Source organism: Mastigoproctus giganteus, chromosome 1, assembly GCF_048544385.1.
Source record: "Mastigoproctus giganteus isolate SK-2022 chromosome 1, ASM4854438v1, whole genome shotgun sequence".
Lineage (NCBI taxonomy): Eukaryota > Metazoa > Arthropoda > Arachnida > Uropygi > Thelyphonidae > Mastigoproctus > Mastigoproctus giganteus.
Genome location: NC_143575.1, coordinates 142,902,005 through 142,926,131, shown reverse-complemented (window position 1 = coordinate 142,926,131; position 24,127 = coordinate 142,902,005). Strand labels below are relative to the sequence as shown.

Below are 24,127 nucleotides of genomic sequence, written 5' to 3'. Positions count from 1 at the left end.
AATCCCACTTTGTGAATTGGGGATACATTTGCACATCTCCAGTCCATGGGGACTTCTCCTGAGTCCAAGGATGACCTCATAATCATAGCCAAGGGCCTGCTTACCTTCCTTTGCTGCCTCCTCCTTTAATATAACTGGATAGATCCCCTCCACCCCAGGTGTCTTTCTTATGTTTAATTTCAATTTCTTCTCCACTTCCCTACAGAATTCCTCATGTGTGAATGTAGATGCAAAATACTCATTCAATTTGTCAGCTACCTGAGCAGAATCATCAACAATAGAACTATCAATATCAAGTGGGCCCATCTGATTCATCCTCTTTACTGCTTTTCTTTGCATACTTTGTCAAAGATTTCTTGTAATCTGCCTTTGATATTATAGTAATTTCCAAGATTAATTCCTTGATGCTTCCCATTTAGAATTTGCTGTCATCATCATCAGCCATTTTCAATCCACTGCAGGATGAAGGCCTCTCCAGCAACTTTCCAGTTCCTTCTGTTTTGAGCACTGGCCATCCATTTACTACTCATGAATTTCATCTATCCATCTCCGCCTTTGTCTTCCAGGTTTTCTTCTAGCTCCTCTTGGGTACCATTCTGTTATTTTCTTAGTCCATCTGTCATGTCTTCAATGGCGCCTCCGTAGCCAGGTGGGAAGGAGCAGCAGTGCGTAGCACACGCTTCTTGATTAGACCGGGGTTCAAGCCCGTCACCACCAAATACGGAGGATGCGGAAAGGTCATTCAGGGAATGACCACCGCATATCCCGGAGCAATATGGCCTTAGTTGCTAATGCTCCTAAAAACCAAATAACAACAACATCATGTCTTCAAGCTATGTGTCCTGCCCAAGACCATTTTAGTTCTTTAGTTTTGATAAGAATGTCCTTTATTTGAGTTTGCTGCCTAATCCATGTGTTTCTCTTTTTATCTAACAATCTGATTCCCAATATAATTCGTTCCATTCTTCGCTGTGTAGTTCTCAGCTTCTCTTCCATTCTTTTGGTGAGTGCCCAAGTTTCACTTCCATAAGTCATGGTGGGGAGTATACATTGATTCATTATTTTACGTTTCAGACAAACTGGGATATTGCTCTTCAGTATGTGACTATATTTCCTGAATGCTATCCATCCAAAATTTATTCTTCTCTTGACTTCCAGCCATTTATCATTATTACAGCTAATAACTTGTCCCAGATATGTATATGACTCCACCTTTTCAATTACAGCTCCTTCAATCATTATTTCCCTTTCCCTGGCATACTTGTTCATCATTACTTTTGTTTTATCCATATTCATCTTTAGTCCAAAATCCTTACTAACTGTGCATAACTGATTAAGATTTTCCTCTAATTCTTTGGGATCGTGGCTTATGACCACAATGTCATCTGCAAATCGTAAATGGTTTAGGTACTCTCCGATCACATTGACTCCTTTCTGCGACCAGTCTAATCTTCTGAAAGCTTCCTCAAGGGCAGCAGTAAACAGCTTCGGAGATATTGTGTCTCCTTTCTCGATTTTAAATTTGCTACTGTCTTTGTCTAGTCTAATAAAGGAGGTAGCACTCTCATATATTTTCTTCAAAATCATAATATATGGGGTATCTATGCCTTGTCTTTCCAATGCCCGAAACATTGCCTTATGCTGTATGGAGTCAAATGCCTTTTCATAATCCACAAATGCCAGGCATAATGGTGTTTTATATTCATTTGCTTTCTCCATTAGCTGTGATATTACATGAAGGTGATCCATAGTTGAGAAACCTGTCCTAAAGCCAGCTTGATCTTTCGGTTGATTCTCATCAAGTATTCTTTCTAATCTGTTAGTAATGACCCTTGTGATGTGGGATAACAAGCTAATTGGTCTATAATTTCCAATTTCTGATTTATCTCCTTTCTTATGCAGCAAAACTATGATTGCATTATTCCACTGCTTAGGCGTCACACCTTTTCTAATGCACTTTGTGAAGAGCCTTTGCCAGTTTTTGTGTTATGTCTCTTCCTCCCAATTTTAACAACTCTACAGTAACTTTATCTTCCCCCGGGGCTTTCCAATTCTTCATTTTCTTCAATGCATGTTCTACCTCATCAGGAAGAATATCGGGTATGTCGTATGTGTTGCTACTTTGCAATCCATCTTCCCCACTGCTGGTATCATTCCCTCGCTCCTTGTATAATTCTCTATAGTAGTCTTCTGCTATTTGAATTATGCCTTCTCTGCTGTTTATAAGTACACCATCGCTATTCTTCAGTTCAAGTATCATTTGTCTTTCTGTATTACTGCTCATGGCTGCTGATTTAATCCTTTGTTTTCCCTTAATGCTTGTTCTACTTTTCTTGTATTAAATCTTCTTATGTCCTCTCTGAGTCTCTTTCTAATGGCTTTGCATAACTCAGTATACTCAATTTTCTCCCTGTCAGTGTTTTTCTTGCTCTTCATTTGTCTTCGGTTCATCATGACAAGTGTTTCTTGACTAATATTTTCTTCTTTGGATTTCTGTTTCCCTATAGGTTTCTTGGGCTTTATCACTTTCAGAAAGTTGTAGTATTCCTTGTCGATATCTTGGTCCTGAGCAGTCTGAAGAAGCTCAAACTTGTTTTTAAGTTCCAGTACATACTGCATTTTCTCCTCCTCTGTTATCTCAAAGACCTTTGTATTATTTACTCGAGTCAGTTTTTTCCTTTCCTTTCCTACATCTATATCAAGTGTACATCTTACCATTCTGTGATCACTTCCAACATTTACCTTATTTAGGACGGTAACATCATTCACAATATATCTTCTGTTAGTGAGGTTGAAGTCGATTTCATTAGTTGTTAATCCATTTGGACTCTTCCATGTCCACTTTCTGTTCACCCTTTTCTTGAAAAAAGTGTTCATTACTGACAGTCCTTGAGATTCTGCAAATTCCACAAGTCTTTCACCTCTTTTATTTCTTTCACCAATTCCAAAATTTCCTATAGTTCCTCTTTCTGCGCTGTTTTGCCTTTTTCCAACCTTAGCATTGAAGTCCCCCATAATAATAGTGTAGTGGGTTTTCTGCTCATCTAGAAGACTCAATTTCGGTGTACATTTCTTCAACCTCTTCATCATCATGGCTCGATGTTGGTGCATAAATCATTATAATCTTTAGCTTGTACCTCTTAGAAATCTTGAGTATTAGCCTTGACACCCTTGGTGATGTACTTTTGAATTCCAAAATGTTGTTTTTAAAATCTTTATGGACCAGAAACCCAACTCCACCTTCACTCCTTTCACTGTTTCCATTGGTGTACAGCAGATTTCCACTTGATAAACTTATAAGTGATTCATTTCTTCTTCTTCTTGTTTCAGCCAAACCGATGATGAATGCAATTCACATTTTCTAATTCCTTTTCCAGCTCTAATATCCTGTCTTCACCGATGAGTGATCATACGTTATAACAGGCCAAGTTCAGTTTCCGTGCATGGCAGCCTGGTCGTACCCAGAGATTCTTAGCACCCTCTGCTTCCACTCTGATCCTCTTGCTGCCGTAAGAGGGAGAGTGAAAGCTGCTGGGGACTGAGGGCCATTTGTATTGTTGTGCTCTCATGCTGGAGGGTTTAGTCTTTTCCTCTTCACGCTGACCAGGCGTCTTGAAGAGAACCACTCTACACGTTCGTTGCCACCTAAGTGACGTAACAGGGCTTACCATCGAGAAGGTGTGCATGAGTGGATTTTAGGGAGGCAGGCCAACCGGACTTCTCCTAAATCTTCTGTAATAGAGAGATATTGGATCCATCAGTGTTTTAGGCTGAGTGTCTGATAACACACAGGATACCTGTTCCCCTCTAAGCCCCTTCATCAGTTGATCGCAATGTATAGAATTAGAATTTAAAAACTGTCTGAGACCATTTTAGTCACCTTTACGAAAGCAAAAACCTTTCCCTTTATCCATGATGGTAGTTATATCTTTCAGTAAATCCCACATCAGCACACTGTGAACTCTGCCACCCAGTGGTTCCTTTATATGCAGATTAACTTGATCCGTGAATAATCACTGGTGATAATCATATCAATTACTCCCTCTGGTTGCCTCTTGAACCCCTCGATGTGGGCACCTGTCAGTGATGCTGCTGGTCTTCCAGAATAGCATCACTGGGATCTAATGCCCATACCTTGGTTCCAGGGTTACATCATTGGAATCTGCTGTGTGCAGCCGTGCGTTGTGACCCATAGAAATTTGGAAAGGGGGATCTTGTGGTTGAGGGGCCCAGCCTTAATACACCGCTTCGGCCCCTGCTTCAACAAGACAGGTGGTCCCGGACTGGCCCAACTGGGATCAATCGGTGGGTGGTTCTTACTGCTAGGGTCAAATGCATTCCAATAAGTTTCCCTCCCTTTGGTTCTGGGACAGGATCAAGGCTTATTGGAAATGTGGGTATGGTGCACCTAAGCGAACTTGGCATCGTGTATGCAGTATTTGCTAGTTCACGAGTGAGTGTCCCCCTCGTAGGGCTCCGTGGTGAGGTACTTAGGGCATCAGAAATTTTTATCTTACTCTCATGAGTAATTTAAATCCCTCTATATTTCTTCTGGGGCCCCAACAAGGCCCCTATCTAATCGATCATCAGATTATAATGACACAAATTCTGTTAAAAGAGCCAGAACTGAAGATAAACACCATCTGTGACACCTCTTTTCCTCGTTTTCTCTATTCCACCAGAGAGCAGTCAATTGGGAAAATGTCACCCTTTATCCATAAAGGATTAGAAGGGATGGCAGAAGCACCTAAATCCGTAAAACGGCTGCATTCTGGAGGTATTAGTCTCAGCATCAAATACAATGCATGCTGAAAAAATTTTGATAGCCACATCTATAGGGGGGAATACCCATTATCATAACCCCTAACAAAACTCTGAACTCATCACAAGGTGTCATATCAGAGTGGGATCGTCCCATTTCTGAAGAAGAGGTCTTCTCTGAATTAAAAGAACAAGGAGTGACTGCTGTCAAGCAAATATCCATGCGAAAGGATGGGAATCTCGTCCCTACCTGAGTTTCTCATCCTTGCATTCAACACCCCACTGCCACTAAGTGCCATCAAGGCAGGCTATCTAAATTGCCCTGTGAGGATGTACGTTCCAAACCCACTGAGGTGTTTTAGATGTCAAAAGTATGGCCACTCACAAACTGCTTGTCGTGATAACCCTGCCTGTGCTCGATGTGGTGCCAAAGATCACGAGAGAAAGGAATGTCTAGCTCCTAAGCCAAATTGTACTAACTGCCTAGGAAATCACCCTGCATACTCTCGAGTATGTTAGCAGGGGAAGGATGAAAAAGAGATTCAAAAATTAAAAACGGAGCTGAATATCTCCTACCAGAGGCCAGAAAACGCATCCAACCAGTAAACAGCGGGAAGCCTTCATACGCCCAGAAAGTTTCTGCTAAGAGTACCATTGGGACCCAAACTGATATGACTGTCCCCCCCAAGGGACTCTACTCCCATTGCTCGGCATTTATTGAGTTCACTAAAGCCCACCCAAAAATCAGTCAGCTGCCACTCCAATTTCGGTATCTCCTATGCTCCAGCATTACCAACAGCAAGCACTAAATTAACGTCACAGAAAACTGAACTGCCCACTTCAGGGCAAGAAATAATGCATGTCAAAACCAAGGAGGTACATGATGAGTTAGTCTTGGAACTCTTTGTGGAGGAAGAAATGGACACAGGACAGCATTCATACTTCCCCATGAAAAGTAAATCCAAGACTGACAAAATTAAGCCCTCAGCACCTCGGAAGCTGCCTGATGGACCCACCAAGCCCAAATAATGGCTAAATTCCTACAGTGGAATTGCCGTGGATTTCGGTAAAATACTGATGACATCAAGGCACTTCTGCAAAAGCACAAACCAGCTTGCTTTTACATACAGGAGACTTATTTAAAGTCAAATGATGACCCCGCCATGCATAACATTACCATCATCCATAAGGATAGAATTGTGGATGGTCCTGCTCATGGAGGAGTCGCAATCCTCACAGGCAACCAGATCTCATTTCAGCCTTTGCAACTTACAACTAGCATTGAGGCTGTAGCAGTTCGCCTTACAGTGGGGTTCTTATTAAAAACTGTCTGCTCTGTTTATTTGCCACCTGGGATTGACATTCCTCAGAAACACCTTGATGATCTTATAATAATAATAAGATTCTTTATTAACATAAATTTTATACGATTGATTTTGTTTTATAATAGGAAAAAAAAATAAATAAATAAAATAATAATAATAACTAAATAATAATTAATAGATAAAAACAAAGATAATCAAAATGTAAAAATGAAGTAGTAATTACAGCGAAAAAGGACTACAAGTTGAGCAGAACATGAAATGACATCGGTTAACTAACTAAGATCGGCACTTATATAAATGTCTTTTACAAACAGCAAGATAGGACAAGATGCCATCACGATATGCCTTGTCTATAGTCCACAGGTCGATGTCAATGTTGAACGAGTTGTGTCCAGAGTCGCATTTGGGAAGTGTCTCTTGAAATTCTGTAACTGCTGGAGCCTTGAGCACAAAGAGGGGATACTACGGAGATGTCTGCCTGGCAAACGCCAACCAACCGTGTTCCAGATGTTGATGTGATCCTGCTTAGTTGAGCACAGATGTAGGAATGACTTTATTTTTAGCACATGGGCTCTGTGGACTATGGGTATATATTGCAGGTTGCAGCAGAGAGTAGATTTAGATGTGTAGATCTGGTGCGACCACAAGTTGGGCCACTTCAGCACCCAGAATTTGAGGCCCCATAGTTTCCTGAGGCTGGTGGGTGGTGCCGCCGGCCAAACTTCCATGGCATAGGAGAGCATACTACAGAAGTAAGTTGCAAGGTATTTCTTGATTATTTGCTTATTGTGCGTTTTGCATATTATAAATTTTCAGATAAATTTTGGAATACTGAGCTTGGATTTGTTTTTTATAGGTGAGGTTGGCATCAAGGATTACTCCTAGGAATTTGACACTGTCTATGGGAGTCAGAACATTTCCTGCCAATTCTGGAAGTAGAGAAGATGCAGTATCAGCAGAAGTCATCCGACTTGGCATAAAGATGAGATAGTTTGACTTCTCTGGATTGACTGACAGGCCAAAAAATTTGGCATACTTACAGAATGTATTTAGGTAGCTGTTTACAGATTCAGAGGAGGTTTGTCTTTCTTGTGAATCACCAACATGGCATTTGCATGGAAAGTAGCATACAATATCATCAGCATACGATAGGAAAGCTGGAATTTGATCCATTAGTAGAACGAATATTGCTGCAAATAGCAAGGCTAAGAGAGAAACACCTTGTGGGATCCCTACTTTGACGCTTTTAGTGACTGTAATGCCATTGCCTTTGAAGTGAAGCATTCTCCTAGATAGCAAATTACTAGATCTCAAGTAAAGCAAGAAGGGGTGTTATTTGGACTGAGTTGAAAGCAGATTTCATGTCCAGAAAAATGGTGTGAAGATCTTTGTTGTCATTCCAGGTGTGAAGTATTTTCTGTGATAATGACTGTAGGCAGGTTACAGTAGATCTATTAGGCATGGCATAATGGGTATGTTCTGGCCTATGTGCAAAGATTGTGAGTGCTACATCGTTATAGATGCACTTCTCGAGGCATTTCAGGAAGGGAGAGGCCATTGATATTGGCCTGAAGTTAGCCTTTCTTTTTGCACCAGGCTTCTTCGGAACTGCCACGACTCTGTATGATAACCAGCTTGAAGGCACCTGTGCAGATTTGAGTACTTTGTTGTAGAGTTGAGTGAGTTCTTTGCTGATGAAATAAGAAGCAATTTTTAGACTAAAAAGAGGTATTGCGTCAGTTCCTATGGTGGGCTTGTCAGGTAGTGAATTTATTATTTTTATTAGCTGTTCTTCGGAAATTTCTGTATTACTAGAAGGTGAAGAAACATTAAACGCTTCGTTCCAAGGATATGCTTCGGACACACGGTGATCTCGCTTAAAATGCAGCACATACTCACACCATTCCTGAACATCCAAAGATAGAGGGGTGCAAGTATGACTTGTGGACCACACACGTTTACCCTGGATAGTCGGCCGTTCATGAAATTGTCAATAGCAAATTGTTTACTCTTCTGGAAATCCATCCTTTCTTTGGAAAATTTGGCATATGACTCTCGTGAAGGCAACTTCTTGTAGGAGGCATGGGCTGCCTGTTTTTCCTTAAAGGCCTTAGTCAGGAGGTCATTCCACCATGGCTTTGAGTGGGGACTGAGGAGGCAAGTTTTGGACATTGCAGACCTTGCAACGAATTCCATCCATCTCGAAAGGCAGTAGGCAGCCTCATTTATGTTAAGCTCAGTTAGTATGTTCCATTGGTAAAGTTGGAAAAGGGTAGTAACTTTTCCAATGTTGATGTATTTTGGATTGTATACTCTCCTGACAGTGTTTGTAATTGTGTATGTTCATCCTTATGTGCCTGCAGAGATATCATAGCAGCAATCGGAACGTGATCAGACGGGAGGAAATTCTTAGTTATGGTCAGGGTTTCCTTTACTATTGTAACAGTTTGAGAAGGTGCGCTGCAGGGTGGCATCGCCATGTGAGGGAGGAACATGAATAAGACCAATCCCCATTTCCGACATGTTCACTGACAGTGTATCTAGGAGCTTCTTTGTGGCTGGCAGTGGAAGGTTAAAGTCTCTGAGGATGATGAGCTTTTGCCGATGATTGATTGTGGATGATAGCCATGCTGTCAGATTAAGGACAGAACCCTCAGAAAACCGGTGGAGGGAAATAAATGGCACACACAGAGATCGACAATCCAGCAATTCGGTAGATTCCAAGAACAGCTTCTATGTCACCTAATGGATAAGTGGATGCCTTAATCAGGGGAGTGAACTCCTTTGACAGATTGCTACATTGCCAGCTCGTCTTCCAATTCTGTTAGCAGCCAGTGTGTGATAGCCAAGATTTGAGGTTAGCCAAGATTTGAGGTGAAGGCAGTAATTTCCATTTCATCTCTGAGCCACGTTTCAATCAGAATGACCAAGTCGTACTCTTGATTTGCAGGAAGGCAAATCAAGTAGGCCATCCAGTTTGTTTTTGACACTCCTGATGTTTTGTAGGAAACATCAAATGTTTACTTTGACAGAAGGTTGTACTATGATGAGATTACTCTTGGAACAGTATTTGCTTTTCATATAATGATCTGAAATCTCGTTCCAGGATCGATGTCACGTTCGATGTACCCTCTTACTGGATATTCTAACTGGAATGTGACCGGTCCAATGTTCGCTCGTCATCTCCATGTTAGACATCCACAAGTTGCACCCGCTCTCGGATATAATTTGGGAGACTCCACTAGAGAGGACAGGTAGCTATGCTGGCGTAGTTATGCATTGTTGTGGAATGGGGTTCGGGCTTGATAAGTGTCCCATAGTATGGTAATGCCATACTATGGGACACTTGGCCTTTAGTGTCCCATAGTATGGCATTACCAACAGACCTCTGTGCCAGTATTCAGCATTGAGGTATTGTTGGTAATTAGGCCCATCAATCTGAATCCTGAAGGAAGCACAAGACGGATGCTTGGTATTGATTTTGAAATTTTATCATGCAGTTGCCTTCCCCTTGTTTAATTCTTGGGGATTTCAATGGACATAACACTCTGTGGGGTAGTGCTAACATTAGTGGAAGAGGATGAGTCATAGAGCATATGCTCACTGACAATGACCTCTCCCGCCTAAATATGGGAATAAACACCTTCTTCCACGTGCCTACCTGTACATTCTCTGCCATTGATCTTTCTATCTGCTCCCCTTCTCTCCTTCCTTCCTTCACTTACTTGGGAGTGGAAGAAAACCCATATGGAATTGATCACTTCCCCGTGATAACCACCCTAACTAGTGGTAGACCGTGTCTGCCATTTAGTTTACCATAGTGGAAGATTGATCAGGCTGACTGGAATGCCTTTCAACATCTGGCAAATCTTGACATCACTACAGTCAGTCAGGAGCCCATCAATGATGCAGTCATGTATGTCACACAAACGATTGTCCATGCAACTGAAATTGCAATCCCAAGAACATCCAGCCGGTTCCCACTATTTCCCAAACCTTGGTGGAATTCAGAATGCGCAGCAGCGAAAAAAGCACAAAACAAAGTTTGGGGGGTATTCCATGACTGAAAATTTAATATAATTTAAACATGTACTCAGGCAGCTAGCTCAAAAGTAATATGTGATAAGATCTGGAAAATGAAGGGGAAATATCCACGAAGCCTTTCAGCAATCCTTGAGGACAATGGATTTCCAATTGCTGATCGAACTGCAGTTGAGGGGGAAACTTTTGCAAAACCCTCTGCAATAACATTATTCCCCTCACAGTTTTTGGCCTTGAAAGAGAAATATCCATTAAACTTTTCAAAAAGGGCTTGAACCATATAACAAGCCTAGGGAGAGTTAAATTTAGCACTATTTCTCATGTGTGCAAGTGCTGTCGGGACAGATGACATCCAGTACGAAATGATAAAACACCACTCACCATAATCTACGGATCACCTTTTAATTTTATTTAATAGAATTTTTCTTAATAAACAATTTCCGGATTCCTGGGGAAAGGCAATCGTTCTTGCCTTCCCAAAACCAGGAAAGGATCATAGAAATCCAAGTAACTATTGTCCTATTGCTCTGAAAAGCTGTTTGTGCAAGGTCCTGAAAAGAATGGTTAATTCTCCCTGGTATATTATTTAGAAACAAATGGTCTGCTTTCACAGTGCGACTTCTGAAGAAACAGAACCACTTTGGATCATTTAAACCTACTTGAAACATACATTCATGACGCTTTTATTAAATCCAAGCATTTGGTAGCAGTTTTCTTTGATATTGAAAAATCCTATGATATAGAATATCGATTTAGCATATCTAAAGGCCTCTATAACTTTGGTCTTAGGGATAACCTTACCTCTTTTTTATTAAAAACTTTCTCTTAAATTGCCAATTTCAAATCTGTTTAGGATCCACACTCTCTCGGGTATTTTGTCAGAAGGAGGGAGTCCCACAAGGATCCATTCTAAGAGTCACGCTTTTTGCAATCTAAATAAACTCTATTACAGAACAACTTCCACCTACGGTAAACAATGCCTTCTACGTTGATGATTTTGCTTTATTTTGTTGTTCATGCAATATATGATTGGTTCATGCAATATATTGGAGTCTGCTGACGAGGCTACTAGAGACAGTCATGTTCAAAGTCGCTAAGTGGATTTTTCTTATTTATTGATTTGAAATTATTGTTTTTCTAAAACTTTTGATTTAAATTTAGTAGTATAACGTTATTTTGCGATTTTCTGATTAATTTGGTATATTTATTCTTTACTCGGCCTTGTAATTGCATAAAAGTATCGGTAAGGGTTTCCACGTGTTTCAACTCCGCTACTGTTCGTAAATTTCCCGCCATTGTGATACGATAGCGTTAGTTGAACTTCGTTAGCAGTTAAATTGTACGTTTAAATAAATACATAAAACGACTTAGATTACAAACGTAATATAATTAATTATATTTAACATAATTAATAACATAACATAATTAATTATAATTAATTAATAAATTAATAGAATCATGACTCAGACCAGAACAGCAAAGCAAAAGGCTCAAGCTAATGGAAGTGCTGTGGCTCAGAGCAGAACTGAGGGGGGGCAGTTGTCCTCTGACTCACAGCCTTATAAAATGCACTGTTTGCTTGATGTTTGCAGAGCAATCGGGTACGGGACATGATACTGCCATGGGGGATGCCTTTGTGTGTGCGCGATGCAAGGAGTGTATCGATATCAGGCAACAACTCGGCATTCTTGTGGGCCTATATGAGAGCTTGAAGGACAGGGTGGATGCCCTCGAAGAAACTAAATTGAGGGGCCCATCAAGCTCTCAGCTGCCCACATCAACGCCAGAGCTTGCACTTGGGCATCGCGTGGCACAGAGGCAAACCCCAAGGCAGAATGCGCTGGTCCCGAAGGAACTAGTAGTTGTTGGTGACTCTATTGTCAGGGAAACGGGGAACATGCTTTGTAAAAACGATAGGTGGAACAGGACCAGGGTATGTCTGCCAGGGGCAAAGGTTGATGACGTTGTAGAGCGAATATCATCTTTTAAGGGCACAAAAGGTGATATAGTTGTACACGTTGGCACTAATAATATTAAGAGTAGGAGACCGGCAGAATTACTTAACAAGTACAGGTAACTGCTGAACAAAAGCCGAGAATTAGGGTTGAATTTGAAAGTGGCTGCAATTCTGCCCAGACACGATAGGAGGGAGTATATGATGAGAGCCTTGTCGATCAATTCGGCCCTGGAAAGATTGTGCAAGGCTCAAGGGGTAGAATTTTTTTCAGCCTGGACTGTACTTGTTAACAGGAGAGATTGCTTCTACAGGGATGGGATACACTTAAATAGAAAGGGTGCAAGAATATTTGCTGATGCTATCGAGGCAGTGTTAGGTGGGTCGGAAAACTGCTAGCTTGGGGGAGACAAAGACCAATAGATTGACAGTAGCCACTGGCAGAGGTGAAAGAGTTCTTGCACTGCTTCTATTAGAATGAGCAGAAGCCTGAAAAACAAGATGCATGGTATTTCAGAGACTGCTGGGAGCCATTGCGGTACAAGTAAACACATGGGTTGTGTTAGGGTAGCTAAGAATAGAAACAGGTGCAGGTATACTTGTGTGTACACCAATGCTAGGAGTTTAGTAAATAAATTTGATGAATTTGAGGTATTGCTCAAAACATCAAAGGCAGATATTGTTGGGATATCAGAGACGTGGTGTCACACAGATATAAGGGATGCAGAACTGCAATTTGAGGAGTAAAACGTCTACAGAAAGGATAGACAGGATAGGAAGGGGGGAGAGGTTATGCTATTAGTTAAGAAACACATAAAAACCAAGGAAGTGAAGCCAGTCGACATCGCTGGACAGTGCAGTGTTGAGTCAGTTTGGTGTGACATAAGCATTGGGAGATCAAAATTGAGAGTAGGAGTGTGCTATAGGCCTAATGACTCTGATGAGTATAATAAGGAACTGTACAGGGAAATAGAGTGGGCCAGTAAATCAGAGAGTCTTATAATGGGAGATTTTAATTTCCCAGATATTGACTGGAATTTGGGGGCTGGTTACTCACGCACTAGCAGGGCTTTTGTGGATTTATTGGATGATTGTTTTCTACATCAGCATGTTTGGGAGGCAACTAGAGGGAGTAATACTCTTGATTTGATTATCAGCAGTGATTCTTCATGCATTAAGAATCTGCAGATAAATGAACCACTAGGTGGCAGTGATCACAGTGTGCTGAAGTGGGATTTACTCAAAGAGGTAACTACCATTAGGGGTAAAGGGAAGGGTTATTGCTTCCGTAAAGGCGACTACGATGGACTGAGACAGTATTTAAATTCTATACAGTGGGACCAACTGATGATGTTACCAACAGCAAATTCAAAATGGGAAGCATTCAAAGAACTTATCTTGGAAGCTACTAGGCTTTACATACCAACTAAGAAATATTGTTCAGGGTTTAGGCCAAAATGGATGTCAGATGAACTAATGAGGCATATGGCAGAGAAGAAAAATGCATGGGATACATACAAATTAACACATGACACAGAAGCCTATGATAGATACAAGTTGATATGCAACCAAGTTACAAAGGAGGTTAGGCAGGCGAAGGCAGATTACGAGAAATCCTTGGCAAGGGATGCAAAGAAAAACAGCAAAGAGTTCTTTACTTATGTAAACTCTAGAAGGAAGGGGATGAATCAGATTGGTCCACTTGATATTGATGGGTCAACTGTTGATGATCCTGCTCAGGTAGCTAACAAACTAAATGAATATTTTGCATCAACATTCACACATGAGGAGTTATTCAGCAAGGGGAATGCCAGAGGTGTATTCAACTCTAGCAGTAAGCTACAGAATCTTGAAATAACTGGGAGTAAAGTGGAGGAGAAACTGTTGAAGATAAACACAAGAAAGGCACCCGGGGTGGATGGGATCTATCCAGTTATATTAAAGGAGGCAGCAAAGGAAGTAAGCAAACCCTTAGCCATAATTATGAGAGCTTCCTTGGACTCAGGGGAGGTACCCATAGACTGGAAATGTGCAAATGTGACCCCAATTCACAAAGGAGGATCAAAGGCTGACACAAGTAATTATAGACCTGTGAGCTTAACTTCTGCTTTCGATGTAATACACAATTTTTTATATTTTCATTAATTTATTCAAACATTAAAACAATAACAAATTCTTTCTTTCAAAATACAAGTACTTTCTCCCACCAATCATGAAACATTGGCTCTATGTAACATAAACTAATCAGTCAAACTTGACTTAATTAAAATATTGCATGTATTTGAAAATTTGGTGAAAAAAATTTATTCTCAATGCACCACCTTGCAAAATATTCTCCTGACGCCACCCGACAAGAGTGTGTGGAGGGTGGGGGGGAAGTCAGAGTGGAAAGAGACAGTGGTGTTAATTGATTGTGGCTAAAATATCTTACTTTTGCAAATTTTACAAAAACATATGACCATGGGAACATATTGCTAGGGCCCTTCCCATGACCTCGAAGGGGCCCCGTGCAAGTGAAGGGTCCTGAAGCTTCAGCTTTATTAGCTTCACTGTAAATCTGCCGCTGCATGTACATCAATTATTCTTTCCTTGTATAATTCTTATATTTCATAATCTTGTTTGTTCTGTGCCATATTGCTAAATGATTGGAAATAATATATTATTGTCATATTTTGTGATTAATACATATTATTATTCACATGCTTTCGTAATATTCAAATAAAGATAATCAATAAAACATTATTTTTGTGCTATATAAGTGTTCCTAGGTCTATCTAAAAAATGCCATGCCCCTCCCCACTTACAGTGATACCTGGATAAGCCACTGGTGGCATCTTTACTCTTTCTCAGACAATGAGCTTAAGGGAACATAAATTTAAAAGGGATGGCTGCAGGATAAATTTGTGAAAATTTTCTTTCAGCCACAGAGTAACAAACTTTCATATGGTAGTCTGGAAGTGGGTAGTGTGAATTATTAGATAAATTGTTAGAGGGAATGTACAATGAAATAAGACTTTTATTGATAGAATTATGTAAAAAAATTTGTTTCTTTTTATATTCTATGGAACTTTATAAACCAAACAAGAAAACAAAAAGTAATTATTGAAATTTATCAAGTGTTTAAGTTCCATGGTTCTTGTGGGTGTTCTTGGTGTCAATAAAAAGTAATTGCTCACCGAAATTTAAAACTTAAAATATACAATTTTTGAGTACTTTCTTTCATGGAGTAATGACACTGACAACCATTCGAACTGTACAAGCAAAAAAAAAAAAAAAAAATCCGTAACTAGCCACACAATGTGTCATAACAGAGGTTCCCGAACTTTCTCGGTTCACAGAGCCCTTAGTGTCCCGGTAATTTTTTCACGGCACCCCTAGACCAAAAGAAATACCTAACAGTGGTTTTCAACCTTTTAATATATACCTATATAATAATTTTACTCTTTATATAAAGGTACTAAATAAAGGTCAATCATAGATCACCACAAAATTAAAAAGGTACGGTACAGTGGATACCATACACCTTTTTATAATATAATGAAATAAATGTATAAATTTCAATAAAATAATAATAACTTTCAGTAACTTAAACCAAAATTACATGGCACCCCAAGAATGTTGTTACGGCAACTCGGTTGAAAACCACTGGAGTACAAGAACAAATCAGGATGTTGCATAATTACTGTCATTGCACATGTAAACCACGATAAAGCAAAAATGTGATAACATAAACTATAAAAATGTATTTCATTGGTTTTTTTTTTCCCCTTCTTTTTATGTCTGCAGCATGCATTTGGAAAGGTTGAAACTAACAGTTTGTCTGTTAGAATTACACAAAGGATTTTCATTGTGGCGCAGAAAGGACATTCATATTTGGGAGTAGATTAAACGAGTGAAAAAAATGGAATATGTGTAATGCTATTATTATGCCTTGCTTCTTGCATCCAATTTGAAAAACACTGATATATATATTTGTATAAATATAGAAATTATGAATTAAATTGTTGAAGTATGATTACATATATTACAGTGTTAGATAATCTATTTAAAAGAATAAATAGCATCTTTTATACCATATGTGATAAATACGGCTGAAACACTTAAAAGCACTGCAAGCATGGCTCCCATTTTTTGCTAGTTAAAACATGTTTTTAGTCACTGAAGATCAACATTTTGGATTCCTTGTGAACAAACACATGGCGATATTTTCAGTTTAACACAAATCCGCAATATGCATTATCCTTTGATTTCTACAAGAATAATAATAGACGACTTGTAACTTTACTTGTTGAGGCATCACTGGTTTGCAAACTGGACTTAAATTTCTTGAAACAGAAAATGTAGATTCTCTGGTTAATCTTTACAATATACCCCTTCCAATTGATCATTGCGAGTAGCAGTGACTGCCATGCCTAGCCTGCTATGGTTAGTCTTAGTTAGGGTGTTTATCCCCATCTTGCCGCTGTTTTTAAAAAGTGGAAAACAAGTTTCCGATTTTAAAACAGCAGCAATAAACACCCTTAAAGACTAACCATAGCGGGCTAGACATGTCATTCACTGCTATACATAACGATCACTCAGAAAGGATACCAGCTTGTAAAGACTAACCGATTCCCTTTCAATTTTACAGTTAAAACACAGTATTGAAATTGTTAAAAAGAAACAGATGCAATGAAACAGTCAACCCCTGATTCAGTTTTTTTAAAAAAAATGAAAGACTTGAAAGTAATGACTAAAATGTGCAAAAGTTTGTTTGCTAATGTCTTCTCGGTAGTTGAAAGAACACAAAGTGCGTTGTTTTCTTTTTTACCCACATTTTTTGACCGTTTGTTAATTTCAAAACACGAATGTAACAGTCAATAAAACCAAGTGGAAAAGAAATTTTTTTGAGTATTGATTTGTTTTTGTGACGCAAAGTGTGTGTTTATCAGGTTTATGTATATTTAACAACATGAATATTCGTATTTTAAAACTTTATTGTACAGTGCATCAATAAAAGATTGAAACAACAATTACATATTATTTCCATTATTCTTTTGTGTGATTTTTCTTAGACGTAGTATTGCAATTATCATGCAGAAAAAGATATAAGCGAAGTTGATACGTACATATGAAGTTTGAATGCCGAAAAATGGCTAGAATTTTCTAACGCGATCTCGGTTATATCGCAGTGATTCTTTGGACCCTGAGCCTGTTTCACCTGTAATTGCATTTTGCTCTAATTATAGATAGTTTTATTTGTTATATATATGTGTGTGTGTGTGTGTGTATATATATATATATATATATATATATATATATATATTAATTAATGTTTTTTTTTTTTTTTTTTAGATATGAAAGCAAAGGTAAGCAGTGGGCCAAAAGTAAAACAGGTCTACCACCAGGACTGAATGCAGATGAAGTGGCACAAGCTTTGGAGGCTAGAAATTCTACAACTACTAAAACTATTCCAGGATTGGGGAATCTTGAAGTCCCTTCAAAGTCTTCCAAGAAAAAAAAGAAAAAGAAGCAAGCCCAACAGAAAGAACAAGAATTAGTTGAAGGGGTGGAAAAAATTAACATTTCTTCTGATAGTAATCAGACTTCTGTAACCAATAAGAAAGGTGCTCAACCAATCAGCTCAGACCCTGCAAAAAGGATAAAAAATTTGAGGAAGAAATTAAGAGAAATTGAATCATTAAAACAAAAAATTGATTCTGGGCAACTGTTGAATCCAGAAAAAGATCAGCTTGAAAAAATTGCTCGTAAAGAGGAGATAGAAGCTGAAATAGAGGAGCTGGAACTGGAGCTTGAGAAGTAGAAAAGTGTGTCATGGTTTTTACATTTTTGTAAAGTATACATGTCACTCAATCGTGTTTTCTTGTACTCTGTGTTCTCAGGAAGTAATCCTCAGATATAATACATATAGGTTTTAAGCATTACCATTTTTGATTTACTGTGTGGAAAGGACACTCATTTTTACAAATCATGGACATCTGAGGTATTGGCATTAACATCCATAGGTGGGGGGGGGGGAGTTACAATTCTTTCATTTCTACCTTTTTGTAAAGTAGAAATAAATACTGAACCATTTGTCTTCATCTAATGTTTGTCATATTTCTGAAATTAGTATTTAATACACTAAAACAGGAATTAGCAGGTATTCTTGAAATAAAAGCCTTGCATCTATCCATTAATTATTTGAAAAAGGGAACAATACGTGACCCATGCCAAATGATATTAATTTAAAGAAAAACAGTATTAAACCACATACAAATGCTAAGTATTTTTATAGGAACAATTACAAGAGAACAAGATAATCATCACAAGTTAAGTATCTATGTTATGGTGGTTACTTTTTTTCTCATGTAACTGTTCCAATAAACAGACTTTGCATATGGTTTAATACTATTTTTCTTTACATTAATATCATTTGACATCTATCCTTTTTATTAAATAAAGAATAACTCTCACATCTAGTGAATATGGGCTTGGTACACCCAGGGTGCTGAGCTGGATATCATCATCATTCTCTTTCTTGGTGATTTCCCTTCTACTTCTCTCTCAGGATAACTTGGGAATTTTTTTTGCATAAGCCTCAGGCTTCCTTGTACCATATAGCCAATAATAATAACTGATCATTTTTTAAAAGAGCACTATGTTTCTATGGTTACTAAACATAGAAAATAAATTGTGGTCAGTGTTATATCCTTAACACTACTGAAAATTGGTTTTTCTCAGTACATTATGTAACAAAAAATTTAAATATTTTCCTCTTTTGTAACATACCTCAAGTGAATAATCTAATTTAGAGAAAAATTATATTAGTATTCTAGTCCAGTAGTATTAATATTAATTTCACACACCTAATAAAAGCTTCCAAGCAACAGTATCGGAGGGGGTATTTGAATAGATAAAATATGAAGGGAGGCCTGAATTAACATTGTGTAGAAGTTGTGTTTCTCAGTAATTACACCTGTAATCACATAATTTCAAATAAATATTCCATATTGTCATAACATAATGAACAGCAGGTTTGTCATCAATGGCATTCTGATTGCCATTATTTTTTTAGTATGATACATACTTTGTGTATCATACTATTCTGTTTATTTTGAAAATATGTCTAAATCTTTGCTTATGGTGATTTTAAAGGGGTTTATGGAAGGAAGAGTATATCTGAAAGCCCGACAAGAGAGAGAGAGAGAGAGAGAGAGAGAGAGAGATAACCTTAGATATCAATTAAGGACTGAAAAGCTAAAGCTTATTAATGTGCTTCTGACATTACAAGGATCATTTTCTTGCATAGAACTTATAGTACTTAGTGCCGCACATGTGTTAAAGGTTAGAGATGATGAAAGAAGATATTTGTTGACATTAGACTTGAACTTCTGTAGATTGTAATTTTCAGGAAATACATATGAAGGAAGGTTGTTCCAGAAAACAGAAGTTGAATGAATAAATGAGGAAGAAACAAGTTGGTTCTGTGAATTTGAGGCTGGACAGTAAAAGGATGGTAACTGGTTGCAGCACATGTTCAGATTGCTTTGGAAGAGAGAGCAGGAATTATAAAAGCCAATTCGGAAGAACAGTGCTTATGAAAGTATCGACAGAAAAGGCATCCAGCAGAAACAGAACATCTATGACACCAAGAGTGAAGAGACTCAGAGGTGAGTCATTAATTAACCTAACTGCCCTCTTCTGAATGGAATCTAGAAGCCTGAGAGAGGTTTTGGATTGTTGTTGTTGTTGTTGTTGTGACAATGGAGATCATAGTGTGCCAAGAGGTTTTGAGGGTTCGCCTCAGATGTGGGAACAATATTCCATAGTAGGGTGGATTAGTGATTTGTACAGAGTAAACACCTGTTTGGAAGAAAAGTAATGCCAAGAGAAAAAGACAAAATCCAGTTTTTTAGATGCAGAGGAATCAATATTTGTAATGTGCTTATGCCAAGAGAGATTAGAAGTCAGGGTAATCCCCAATAGGGATATATGATCTTGCCTAGAAATTGGAGTGTCATCGAAGATAAGCATAAGAGCAGAAGAATCCTTTTTTGTGAGATATGAGAGAGGATAGAGTTTAAGAAGGATTAAAATAAACTAAGTTATCTTTTCCCCACTGGAGATCGGCATTTAAGGAACTGGTAATGGATATTCAAGAAGTACAAGCTGATTGTGCAGGGCAAGGTTTCTCAAACTGGAAGCTGGAATGCAATGTGCTATCATCAGAAAAAGTATGGATAGGATTATCTGCAAAAAGGCCTCTAAGGTTGGGGTTATACATACCACAAGTTTAGACAAATACACCAACCATTTAAATAAACTGATTTAATGATAAAATAATACTGAAATGATACAATAAAAATGATACAATAAAAACTGTAAAATGATAATTTACCAAAAACTGATTTACTTTAAAACAAATAAAAATGAACTGATGAATTTAAAATACATTAAAAATTTTTAATTTAAAAGCAATAAAACTTTTAATTTTTATTGTATTACTGTATCATTTCAGTATACTATTCAGTATTATTTTATCATTAAATCAGTTTATTTAAATGGTTGGTGTATTTGTCTAAACTTGTGGTATGGATAGGATTTCTGGTCAATGGAAGGTTATTAATATACAAGAGGAAAAAAGAACTGAACTGTGGTGATTACCAGCATTACTGGAGAAGTCAGAGCCATCTACCACCACTTGCAGTGAGCAGTCAGAGAGAATACTGGATACCCAATTACAAAAAATAGTTGGCAAACCATAAGATGGAAGCTTATTTAGAAGACCTTCATGCCAAACATGAACAAAAATGTCAAGAAATGCCTTTGAAATGTCAAGAGTAACTGCTCAAGTTTCACCAAACTTTTCCATTGAATTTGTCCATAGATGCGTAACATAAGCCAGAATATCACCAGTGGATCACCAGTTCTATTGCCACTTCATATTATGCCATAATAAAGGGCTAATTATATAAAATAGGTATACAAAGGATGACTGTACTGAAATGAAAAAGATATTTTGGATAGCACTTACTAAAGAACACACTGCTAGCTGAGACTGCCTTGTCTTCTCTGCAGGTAATGCAGAGAAGACAAGGAGAGTGAAGAATTTGTAAATAAAATAGAATATAAAAATAATAAAAAATAGAATTAAAAAAAAAAAAAAAATATATATATATATATATATATATAAACCAAATGCCAGAATAAGCCACTTGGCTTATATATATATATATATATATAAACCAAATGCCAGAATAAGCCACTTGGCTTATATATATATATATATATATATATATATATATATATATATATATATATATATAAACCAAATGCCAGAATAAGCCACTTGGCCTTGGCAGGCCCTATGCTCTAAAACCTGAATTGCAGAGCGCTTAGCAAGTTTTTTAAAAAAAAAAAGTGGTTTATTGTTAAATTAAATATAATCATTACCAAAAGTAGAAATATTTTAACTTTTTTATATAAACAAGCATGTTCACTATGCTTTTTGGTAGTGCTTGTTATTTATTTATTTATTTTTTTTTTTTTTTTGTGCCCTCATTCCTGTAATTTTCAAATTTTGATCCTAATCAATGCAATAATATAGATTATACAGTAAAGTATGGGCAGTTTTGTTTTTAAAACATTCATTTGTTTATTTCTTATAAGTTTCTGTATTTTTTCCTGTATTTTCCTATACCTTTTGGATAATGTCCTATTTTTAATCATCAGGCTGGTAGAGGCACTGAATGTACTACATAATATTGAACTAATGTTCACATTTCGGATCATGCTTTGGGTATCTATCATCAAGACAAAACCGAAAGAAAAACAAATACATAAATTAACGTATGTATTCTTTTCATATTAATGAAAACGTATTCTTTAAATAGGAATTGTTAATTCTTATTAACCCAGCCTACCAGAAAAAGTTGTGCAAGGTTGTGGAGGAAATTAGACTAGGGAAGTAAAAATAACAAAATGGACAGGTAAGCAACCAGTAACTGTAACCACTTGCAAAAACCATCAATGCATGCTAAGTGAAAGTATGAAGCATAAAGAACTGGTGAAAAAAAAGCTGATGTGGTCTGCTACAGCATTACCAAAAAAAAAAAAAAAATGTTGATCTGTCTGACCAGATGCCATCTTACCAATGCCTTGTAAAGACTGAAGTGGGACAGAAAACTTGCAAGAGATGCTCTTTGGAATAGCCTTAGTAAATTCTTGTGTAATACACAAATAGTTCAGCTCCAGTTCTAAGCTGACAGTTTTTCAGTTTTCAGAAGGTATCATAAAACAACTTTTGAATGAAGATGATAGTGCTTTCCCAAAAGCATTGTCATATGTACAAAAATTCATTGTATCCAAGAAATAAAAAAAAGTACATTCTGTAATACAGGTCGTACCCGACTTTACGAGTTAATTCATTCCTGGCGCACTCTCGTAAAGCAGGAATTTATTTCCCATAGACAATGTTAAAACCAGGGGTTACGTTCCCAACAATATAATTAGCTAATTAGTTTGTTTAAACAATAATTGATTTATTCAAATAAATGAAAACATAGCCTGTAAAATCAAGCAAATTATAATTTAAAGAAATTATTTGTTTTAAAAAATTTATAATTTTTAAATTATTTGACTTAAAAATGTTAATGTTTATTCATCATCATTGACTAAATGCACACTCGTTGGTTTGTTGCACAAGGAGTCGTCATCTTCAGAAATGCTTCAAGAAGGGTTTGTTTCCAAGATAATCTCTTCTCTTTTCTTTATAAATTTCACAATAGCATGCATAAGCATTTTTTAATGGCATGCACAAATTGCAAGTCATACTTCCACTTAGCGTGCATTGATGGTTTTTGCAACACGATTCGTGGGGAGTAACAAGTTTATGAAGAAGGGAAAAAAAAGGAATTAAGAAAAGATTCTGAAGGGGAACTCATTATACCGTAACCTAAAAACCCACAGAATTCCAGTTATTGGGATCGTAAATGCAATGAGATAGAGTTTACTACCCGTTTATATAATAGATTACGCTAACAGAAAAGCCCAATAAACCGGAAAGTGCAAATTGTTTATATTGTTTTCTGGTAGTAATCTCCAGAAATATTTTAGAAAAATATCACAAAGGCATTCAAAATTGATTCTTATAACGATGAAAGCATTAAAATGCATTACAATGAAATTTATTGTAATGCATTTTAATAATTTGAATTGGTAATGATTAATATCGTAAAGCGGGGTGTGCTTTATTGTACAGCTACGCACGTGGTTTGAAATTCGGTATTTATGAATGTTTAATGTTCGTATTTTCAATTTTTTTGATACTTAGGGAAAAAAAAACTCGTAAACACGGAACTCCCTGTATATTCATTTATCTGCAACAAACCACAGAGAATGAATATACTGCAGAGAAAGCAACCAAAGTCAAGGTGACAGCATATTGCAGACTGTGAAGAACAGCCCCCATCATGCCTGCACTGTTTTTAAAATGGACTCAAAATTAATACCTTAGCATTTATTCTGTTCTACTATATTATGAATTTATTAAAATAAAAATGTATAAAAATATTTTTCAATTTATCAGATATGGAAGTAGAGCCATGTTCATTATGAATAATGTAAATGTTGACAAAAATTAAACAACCGTTTTCTGTAAAAAGGAACAGTTCTCTTTCTTTATTCAACAAACAGTAAACATAGTTTATATGCCAAGTTTGCTGTATATTATTAAGTATACTGCAATGAAACTATGAAGCAAAACGTTGGTCATATTCACATTAATTTCTGTAGTTTGAATAGAAGCAACTGCTGATGGGTTGCTCCTTACGACAGGTAGTTACTAAGCAACTGACATGCTGATTTAATAAAAAAATATATTTTTTTATTTTTTGTGAACTACAACTCTGTAAGGTGGAGAGTGTGAAAAAACATTTCCTTCAGACACCAATAAACAGGCAAAAGAACATGCCTTTGGTATGATAGACAAAAAAAAGTTGGAGGGAATCATGAGTTAACCCTTCATCAGGAGGCATACTACTGTGAATTCTCATGTGGTCATACT

The 24,127-nt window shown here is 37.3% G+C and overlaps 1 protein-coding gene across 3 annotated transcripts in view; it reads left to right on the top strand.

Annotated features, from left to right (window-relative positions):
* Positions 1-18,091, top strand: part of Pym (partner of Y14 and mago) — a 168,348-nt gene extending 150,257 nt beyond the window's left edge. For 2 of the 3 annotated variants that reach the window (XM_090382435.1, XM_090382443.1), the window contains exon 3: positions 17,416-18,091. In XM_090382435.1, coding sequence (XP_090238561.1) covers positions 17,416-17,884 — 469 coding nt within the window. In that variant the 3' untranslated portion in view covers positions 17,885-18,091. Of the gene's footprint in view, positions 1-9,198; positions 9,341-17,415 lie in introns of those variants that run through there. The other variant, XM_090382452.1, reaches the window with a different exon arrangement.
* The last annotated feature ends 6,036 nt before the right edge of the window (positions 18,092-24,127 follow it).